Source organism: Lineus longissimus, chromosome 5 (genome assembly GCF_910592395.1).
Source record: "Lineus longissimus chromosome 5, tnLinLong1.2, whole genome shotgun sequence".
Classification (NCBI taxonomy): domain Eukaryota; kingdom Metazoa; phylum Nemertea; class Pilidiophora; order Heteronemertea; family Lineidae; genus Lineus; species Lineus longissimus.
The window spans coordinates 14,747,026-14,757,511 of NC_088312.1; the positions used below are offsets into that span (position 1 = coordinate 14,747,026).

The 10,486-nt window shown below is 39.8% G+C and overlaps 1 protein-coding gene across 1 annotated transcript; it reads left to right on the forward strand.

Moving 5' to 3' along the window:
- Positions 1–2,796: 2,796 nt before the first annotated feature.
- LOC135488534 (uncharacterized) lies at positions 2,797–5,133 on the forward strand. Its single transcript, XM_064773169.1, has one exon. It carries the CDS (start codon positions 2,797–2,799, stop codon positions 5,131–5,133), a length of 2,337 nt encoding a protein of 778 aa, XP_064629239.1.
- The last annotated feature ends 5,353 nt before the right edge of the window (positions 5,134–10,486 follow it).

Consider the following 10,486-nt stretch of genomic DNA (forward strand, 5'->3'; position numbering starts at 1 on the left):
AAGTAAGAATAATTTACTTAACTAAATGGTAACTGTAATGAACATCGATTCCAGCGACTACCCGGATCAGAGTTCAAGTGATTTAACAGTCAATCTCAAGACTGAAATTCAAGATGCATGTAGCATCACTTTAACTTTTGCAGTAATACCTTGTACATTTTACAACATCAGTGCGGCCAGGGAGAATAACTGAATCAAAGTTAAGGGGTTTGATGTGGCAGAGATTACGCTACCAGATGGTCTCTATGACCTACAGAGCTTTTCAAAAGTATTTGCGGAGAAGTTGAAAGAAAATAGTATGAGTCGAGGTGCTGTCAGATTTGACCTTGAAGAACCAACAGGTAAGGCCATCTTACACTTCCTGAAGAGAAAAAATGAGGAGCATTATCAGATCTATTTTATTGGTAAAAGCAATGAGTTATTTGGCATGAAAACAGAATGGCCTTACCCTTCAGACAAAAAAAGTAAGGATGATGTTGTAAGCGAGAAACCCATCAATTTTAGACCAATTAACCAATTTGTTTTTCACTGTGACATAATCGAATCTACTAGTGTATTAAGTAATGGTGAAACATCTGATGTGCTTACCACAAGACCAATAAAAGAAGCTAATTTTGAGGATTTAATAGCATACACCTTTGAGAAACCAATAGCAATTCCCTGTAAACCAAGATTCAATAAGCTGAATATTCGCTTAACGGATGAAAAAGGTGACATCATCGATCTTAATGGTCATGATGTACAGTACCAATTGGTATTAACACATCATTGAAATTAAAATTCGTTGAAATTAAATGGCTGGCATTGGCATGTTATTTGGATCTGCAATAATCAATGGATTAGCATTTACTGGATCTGGTTACCTTTTCAAGTCACTAGATAAAAACGGTTATGAAGCTGAAGTGAAAAGACATGATTTGGCTCAGGAGCAATTACAAAAAGCTTCAACCGAATGGGAGGAGCATAGAAAGAGTACTATTGACTTTGTTAATCTTGAATTAAAGAGAGAAAGAGACGCTTCTATTGATTTTAACAATACTGATTCAGCACTTACTGTTTACAATCATTTACATCCCGATAGAACTATAGTACTACCTCAGAGACCACAATTAAGTGATTATTACCAACCTAGTGATGAAATGAAGAAATAAGAGTACCTATGGATTATCCTAGGACTTAGTGGTTTAGGATTAATAATTTATTATTTTACTAGGGTTAGAAAGACTAAGACCATTGATGAGAAGCGGGACTAAGATTTTTGATGTGAAAGAGTAAATCCAAATGGATGTTGTAGTCTAATGATCAGTTTTGATCCTTTTTTCATCTTAAGTTCTTCTATGTAGTACTGTCTTTTCTCCTTAGGAATAACACTGTTTTCTTCTAAGGCATCTTTCATGGCTGATTCATCCTTATTAAAAAATAATACTAAAATTCTTATGTTCTCTCTGTAGTCCTTAACAACTGAATTGTACTTCTGAACTAGTAACCAAACAGTAAGATTGTAGTGCCTGCCAGAAAAGGCAAGATTACATAACTCGGACACCTTCTTTTTTGTGTCTCTCAAATTAGCACAGTCATCAATTAGGAATAATGTGTTAGAACCAGCAAAGGTCAGAGTAGCAAATTGAAGCACAAGGTCCAAATTACTGGCCACCGCTTCGGGATTAACTATGTAGACGCTCTTGTCTTGGTAAATCCATTTCCTGGCATATGTTTTATTGTTGAAATATGTTGGACAGAAAATGACTATGTTTGTTGGGAACAGATTATAGTCGCCGCCAATAGCTGGTCTATTGGAGTTATTGAATGTCTTTTAGAAACATGTATTTCTGAATTATGTAACTATATCACATGTTCATTCTGACTCGAGTCTAGTAATAAATCAGTTGAAGTTTTACATAGAACTGGGTGGTCGTTATTCCCTTAGAACCTGGGCATCCCCGACATTTTGGTGCCGTGACCAGGATCTATTCGACAACAATTGGCAAGAACCCACGGTAGTAGTGATTGGAAGTTGAAAGACTTACGAAAGAATCTTTTGAAAGAAATCGAAGCTATTGAAGAAGGAAATGTGACCAGTTACACAACTCCCAGTGCTATCTCGTCTTCAACTGCAGCTTTCCAAAGGATACACGAATCCTCCGGCGTGATATCCAACTTTCGTGCGAAATCCTTCGTTATAAACGAACATGTCGCCACTGTAGCCGGAAACATCACACGTCCCTCTGTAGGTCAACCAATACGGGATCCGAAACATTAGTGACGCAATCAACTACGTGTACGGATAACGAAGTTAAAGCCTGTCGAAATACGACGCAAGTTCACGCTAAGTCGGTGTCAGCAGGTGACGTCAATGTTGACGGTTTGTCGAAGTCGGGAACAGTTTTACTGAAAACAGCCGTTGCTGAAATCTCTTCTGGATCAAATACTTATACAGCGACGATACTTTTCGACGAAGGCGCAACACGATCGTTTATAACGAAGGATTTCGCACGAAAGTTGGATATCACGCCGGAGGGATCGCAGAAAATTCAACTTGCTGCATTCGGTGGCAAACCTTCTCATGTCAAATCCTACGATAAGGTGTCATTCGCAGTGCATACGATCACCGGTGGAAAGATGGATATTTCAGCACTTGTAGTTCCGAAAATTTCCGCTCCCATCAAAAACTTCGTTAATGCTTCACTCTTGGATTTACCTCACCTACGGGAATTACCTTTCGCTCATCCAGTTTCCAATGTGGATTCGTTCGAGATATCGGTTCTCATCGGGGCCGATTTCTATTGGGATTTCATGATGGATCACGTAATACGAGGCCCTGGACCCACTGCAGTGCAGTCCAAGCTCGGTTACTTACTCTCTGGCCCGATATACAAGGAATCTCATGAATCGAACACTACGATACTACACATAGCTACTAATATTCTCGATGAGAAAACCAAACTTCAGGAATATTGGGATTTAGAAACGATAGGTATCAAAGATGACCCATCTGACCTATGCAAGTCAATGGATTTTGAGTCATACTGTGAAACGCATTTACGGTTTGAGGACAATGGCTACATTGCAAGACTTCCGTGGAAAGCAGAATATCCACCCTTGCCAACGAATTATGACGTGTGCGTGCGACGTACACGAAATATGATTCGAAAGCTATCACCCGACTTACGCAAGATGTACAATGACATTATCCAGGATCAAACCAGACGTGACTTCATTGAAGAAGTTCCCATAGATGATGTAGCCTGTGGTCACTATCTCCCACATAGGCCAGTCAAGAAAGATTCAGCTACAACTCCAATAAGAATAGTATACGACTGTAGCTGTAAAGTTGGTGAAGGAGCTAGCCTTAATGACTGTTTAGAGACGGGACCGCCACTTCAGAACGATCTTGCTGCAATCCTTGTTAGATTTCGCCTACATCACTACGCTCTAGCAACTGACATTGAAAAGGCGTTTCTGAACGTTGGGCTTGACGCAGAGGATCGGAAGTTTACAAAATTTCTGTGGTTGACGGATAGTAACGACCCAAACAGTGCCTTCAAGGTGTACCAGTTTAAAGTGGTGCTTTTCGGAGCAGTGTGCTCACCTTTTATTCTAAACGCCACTGTCAGGTCACACTTAGACAAACACGAATCCCCAGTTGCAACCGATATGAAGGACAATATCTATGTTGACAATGTAGCGAGTGGAGCTGAAAGCACACATGACACTGTGAAATACTACCAGGAATCCAGAAAGGTAATGAAATCTGGTGGATTCAATCTCCGAGCATGGTCGTCCAATTGCCCTGAACTTCGGAAATTGGCTGAAGCAGACAACGTTTACAACCCAGATCGAATTGCCAATGTGCTTGGACTAGACTGGGATACTGAACAGGACATTCTGCGATATTCAAAGCGGAAAATTGAACCTTCAATAGACAATCTGGTGACAAAACGTGAAGTTGTTCAAGTTACTAGCAGTATATACGATCCACCTGGACTTCTGTCTCCAGTACATGTTATGGCTAAGATATTTATACAAGAGCTATGGACACACAAGTTAGATTGGGACGAACCGCTGCCGGACGAGCTTAACCATACTTGGAGAAGGTTGAGTCAGGAGCTGTCAACCGTGACACAATCATGTGCCATTGATCGCAAATACTTCGATTGTCAAAACACTAGCAACGATTTGTATAAGCTTCATGTATTTGCAGACGCGAGCCCAAAGGCCTACGGGGCTGTTGCATATTTGAAATGTGGCGGATGCACTTCACTTGTGATGGCAAAAACTCGGGTTGCGCCCATCAAACCCATCTCGCTGCCTAGATTAGAGCTAATGGCCGCTTTAATCGGATCACGTTTACTGAACTATCTTCACAGAAACCTCAAACCACTGATCAACATTGAACATGCATTCCTTTGGTCGGACAGTCAGATAGTTCTACACTGGATACACAGTGAGAAAAAGCTGCCTTCATTCGTTGAGAACCGTGTAAGAGAAATACGTGCTTGCCAAGTCATAACCAGATTCAAATACTGTCCCACAAAGGATAACCCTGCCGATATTCTTACTCGGGGAATGAATGCATCAGATCTTCAAAACGCCATACTCTGGTGGAACGGTCCACACTGGCTTAGAACTTCTGAGTGGCCACAATGCGAGCTATTCGATGGTAAATCGCATACAATGGATACTGACAACGCTGATCGTGATCCGGTCGTCATTGTAACCAACGCAGTCGGTGAACCTGATGTAGACATGCGCATCACCAACGTAATCGACCCCGAACGTTACAGTTCGTATACGAAACTGTTGCGCATCAGTGCTCTCGTACTCAGATTTGTTGCAAATGCGAAAAAAAATCCCCAACTACAAAACGTTGGACCGCTCACGGCAGGTGAAATTCAAGACGCAGAAACAATGTGGATTAAACATGTTCAACGTCAGAGCTACGGAGATGAGATCAAGACGTTAATGTCAAAACGTAGGACAGCAGGTCCACTCGTGAAACAACTTCGGTTATTTCTTGACAACGATGGAATATTACGCGCAGGCGGACGATTGCATAACGCGCCTATTGACTACGGAACGAAATTTCCGATTCTGATTCCATCTAGACATCGATCCGAGCAAAATGATTTCTGACAATGCGTCAACCTATCTCTCTGCGGCTGCAGAACTCAAGCAGTTGTTTGAATCTGAATCAGTTAAAACCTATTTAGCTAACCGCCGTGTTGAATGGTTGTTCATACCGAAACGGGCACCTTGGTACGGTGGTTTTTGGGAACGGTTGATTGGGTTGACAAAGACAGCCTTGAAAAAGGTGCTAGGCCGCCGTTTCTTAACGCTTGATGAGTTACAGACTGTCCTCACCGAGATTGAGGCCATACTCAATGACCGACCGATCACATACCTGTCCTCAGATACTGATGATTTACAACCGCTTACGCCATCGCATTTTTTACATGGTAGACCACTGTCTACTGTTCCTCATGAGTTGTACGATACTGATGAGTTGCGTGACCCAACGTTTGGCAGTCAGTCAGAATTGCAACGACGCGCTGTGTTGATGGCCAGTGTGCAAGCACAGTTTTGGAACCGGTGGTCACAAGAGTACCTAGCGGCTTTACGTGAAAGAGATCGCAATTGTGGTAAGGGCATTACGCAAAATCAGATTCAAGTTGGGGACATAGTGCTCATTCATGAAGACTGCGTACCACGTGTAAAGTGGCAACTTGCGCGTGTGTTGAGATTGAATCGCGGTAATGATGGTTTAGTGCGTTCTGTAGACATCAAAACAAGCCGTGGTCAGACTAACCGCCCGATAACCAAATTGTATCCTTTGGAAACCAACAATGGCGAGACATTATCGAGGCCTATTGAACACAACTCGCGTGTTCCTTTGTCAGACAATTCCGAGTGTGCAGCTGAGCACAGGCCTGTTAGACAAGCCGCCATTGAAGCGCGCCGACGCATTGCACTTATGTCCGATCCGTAAATGGATTTCATGCCTTTATTGAGCTGAACATTTTGAATACTGACCTGAGTGTTTTGATGACATGACATAATCTTAAACGGTCAACTGTTTCTAGTGTCAATATTTTGATTCATTTTATCTGTTGTTTACGCATTTCATCTTTGCTACATACTTCGATGGTTTTAATTATTCTTTCACATTTGGTTGCGTTTGAATCTAGTCACTCAATTCTATTTATTCAATATTTGTATGTTTGAGAAAATCCAAAAAATAGTTTGCCATTTCATAACATCATTGTATTTTGATGTGCGTTTCACCCAATTATTAGTTTATGTTCCAGTCACTTCCCGCCCGGGAGTAATGTTGGGAACAGATTATAGTCGCCGCCAATAGCTGGTCTATTGGAGTTATTGAATGTCTTTTAGAAACATGTATTTCTGAATTATGTAACTATATCACATGTTCATTCTGACTCGAGTCTAGTAATAAATCAGTTGAAGTTTTACATAGAACTGGGTGGTCGTTATTCCCTTAGAACCTGGGCATCCCCGACAATGTTTTGGAATTTGTGTCGATACTCCTTTTCTAAGAGGTCAAGGGCAAAATATGTCTTACCACAATTGGTGACACCAGAAATTAGCATGTTATGTGGCTCGTAAATAAATACCTCACCCATTTAAATGGATGTAAAGGATGACACACAGCAGTATCTAAGGGATTTGTACTACAACCCCGAGAGTCCCGTGGCTTACAGTTCTTTGAGTAAGATGTGGAAACAGGTCAAGGAAGATGGTAAACTTATTAAACAAAAAGAAGTTAAAGAATTTCTAGACACATTACCAACTCACCAACTACACAAACCGGCCATTAAGAAATTCACCTTCAGGAAAACAATGGTATCGTACATCGATCAACAGTGGCAAGCCGACCTGGTTGACATGCAGAAATTCGAGAGTAAGAATAAAGGTTTCAGATTCATTTTGACAGTAATTGACCTATTCAGTCGCTATGCTTGGGCTATGGCCGTTAAGAGTAAGAGGGGAGAAGAAATCAGAGATGCATTTAAAGTTATATTTGAGGAAGCTAAACCAGTTGTGGCGATACCAGAAAAGATCCAGTTTGATGACAGTACAGAATTCTACAACAAACACTTCAAGGAACTCTTAACAGAAAATGACATAGAATGGTTCTCTACAAAATCTGATAAGAAGGCAGCGGTAGTAGAAAGATTCAACAGGACTCTTAAAGAAAAAATGTGGCGTTATTTCACTGCTAAGGAGACAGACAAGTGGATTGACGTACTGGATGACTTGGTCAGTGGCTACAACAACACATTTCACTCATCAATAGGTATGAAACCTGTAGACACCAGAAAGATGGAAAACGAAGGAGCTGTGTGGTACAATCTTTACGGTCTTCACCTCAAAAAAACCTTTGGTGATCCAAAGTACAAAGTAGGTGACAGTGTAAGAATTTCAAAATACAAGTCCATTTTCGGTAAAGGTTACATGCCCAACTTCACTGAAGAAGTATTCCAAATCAAACAGATCATCTTTACTCACCCTATCGTCTACAAACTTGAAGATTATCATAAAGAGGAAATTCAAGGATATTTCTATGAAGAGGAATTGAGTTATGTTCCTAATCCTGACCAGCTAGAGTACAAGATCGAGAAAATCTTGAGGTACAAGACCAGTAAAGGCAAGAAATATGGATTAGTGAAGTGGAAGGGATACAGTGATAAATTCAATGAATGGTTACCAATTTCAGGCATAAAAAGCCTAAAAACATAATTTAAAATCTTTTTATCCTTTAAATCAAGCTAGAAATGGAAGGACAGATATTTAACGTTAACTATGGTACTGTCAATGTTTATCAGTATCCTGTTAATCAGTATCCTGTTTATCAGTATCCTGTTAATCAGTATCCTTTTAATCAGTATCAACCAGTAGTTTCAGGGCCTACATTTAAATGTGTTAAGTGCGATGTAACAAAACCTGAAAGTGAATTTGGAAAGAACAGACGTAATAAACTACTTGATTATTGTAAATTATGTGGTTCCACGTTAACCAAGAAATGCGGTAAATGTGGAGAAGTTAAATTACTAAGTGATGGTGTATTCGGTAAAGATGGAAATAGAGGTAACTGTAGATCATGTTTTAATTCATATTACAAAAAGGATTACCTTGACCAAAATGGTAATAGAGACAGACACAAAATTAGGGTTGGTCTTAACCGCATTTCTAAGGGAGAGTGTACTGGTAATTCATCATTCAATCTAGGATGTACAGACAGTTTCTTCTCACAGTGGTTAGAGTACCAGAGGAGTCTATCTCCAATAGTAGAAGAAGAGTTGGATCATGTCTTACCAATCAAGGAATTCAAAGATCATCCAGAACTGTGCTTTGCTTGGTTTAACATTCGACCAATGTCTAAAACACAAAACAGGCAGAAGAGTTCCACAGTCGACTTGAGTATTTTCAAAGAGCAATTGGACCGCTCATTTAACTTTATGGTCAATAAGCGTAATGAAAACTGGTTTGACTATCAAGACGAAAACGTGATAAACGAGTGGAGAAGGATAACAAACAAGTATTTTTGGGATAACCCAGAATTTAACGATATCCTTCTACTTAATTAATTTTCATCTTTATCTTCATCTGAATAAATGAATAGAACTTGGGGTTACACAAAACGCCCACGTAATTGGAAAAAAAGATTAGAACGATTTCATAGAGAATTAGAAGCAGAAGTAGAGTCAAAGTTGGAGCCTGGTCCCGAAAAACCTTTAAAACCTGCTGGGCCTGCTGGGTCAGAAAAACCTTTAAAATTTAATGTACTTCAAAAACCTGTAGTGTCTGCAAGATCAATACTAAACACTAGAAATGACAGAACAACTGATTCTAGTTATTCCCACTAATCAAATGGATGGAGACAACAAGGTTTATCCAGATTTAAGTAATTTAAACTCTGAAAGTCAATTAAACTATGAAAGGTCTGAAAAGCCCACAGAAAGTAACCCTCAGGCTTTCAGACTACAACAAATATGTGAGGTTAAGAGTTTCTTAGAAAGCAATATTGAATTTAGAAGAAAGATATTTTCAAAGTACAAAAAAGCATTTAGCGTAATTACTGGCATTAGTCATAGTCTTATTTGTAAGCGTTGCGGCTGGCTCAGTTGGTATTTCAGCATTAGCTGGTGTCATCACCGCACCGATAGGTTTAGCTTTGGGTGGTGTGACAATAGGAAGTGCCCTTTTTTCCTCATTTCTAAGTTGGCAGAAGAAAAGCATACTTAAGAAAATTGAAAAGCATGAAAAGTTGAGTATGCTTGCAATTTCAAAACTTAACACCATCAATGATCTGGTGAGTAAGGCCATGAGTGATTCACACATTTCAACAGATGAGTTTACCTTGATTCTCAAGGAGAAGGAGAAATACATTTCGATGAAAAATGCTATTAGGAAAAAACAAAGGGAGGCAAGTTCAGCTGTTGATGTGGAATCTTTAAAGAAGACTTTTTTAGAAGAAGGAAAAAAGATAGCTCAGACAGAGATGCTAGAAAAACTAAAAGTTCAGTAAATCAAACAGGACTAAATAGTCCTAATCCTAATGTGGTGTATCACTATCACTATCACCATGACTTCGGTGTTAGGGGTGAATTTCCGCCAGTGCCACTACCATCGGCGCCAAGGATAGATTGGTTCCCGATCGACTCACCAGGGATACGCAGTAGAGCACAATGTCATGAAAAATGACCCTTTGTATTGTAAATTCCAATCACCTGCAGGAGAGGTCAATTTCTCTCTTGTTATTAGGTCATCCAGCTGAGCGCCAGGGCCTTGGGCCTCTTGTTTTTCAAAAACTTAAGATTTTGAATAACACATTTTCTTTGCAGGGTATTCAGTATGGGGTCGTAATATAATAATTCAGGCAGAAGCAATCTGATGTGTTCAATGGTTAATGAATTAAAGCTAATTTAATTCAGAAAAGCCCCCTATATTCAAAATTAGAACTAAGTGCTAGTCTAACCAATAGCTCTCTTTGTATTAATAATAATCACTTGAATAGTCATTTGAAGTCGCATGGAAATTGGTTGACATCTGTTCAACAGTTTAGAGAGTAATAGGTTTTCGTTGAATTTTCAAGACAGTGGCCTGGCAGCCATATTTGTTAGCAGATTACATTGAAAACTGGGAATATTGTTACGAATACATATGTACATGTACATAGATACATGCAGTCATCCTCCTCCGAATACCTGGTAGAGTTTTGAAGCAACGCAGGAAATGAGCTGCCCATCTGGATCTGTTTATGATCCAGAGTTCAGAATCAACAATAGTTTATATTTTAGGTCGTCTCCTGCTTTTTATGCTGGTGTCAAATATTTTGCTATGCTGCAATGCTTTTGGTGTAGTTTGATAGATTTAACCCTCTTTTAGTCTTAGGCCACCATGGGTTGATTTGGAGATAATGTGAGGCTTCTTACGCAACAAACCTGCAGAAAAACCTTCTTAGGGG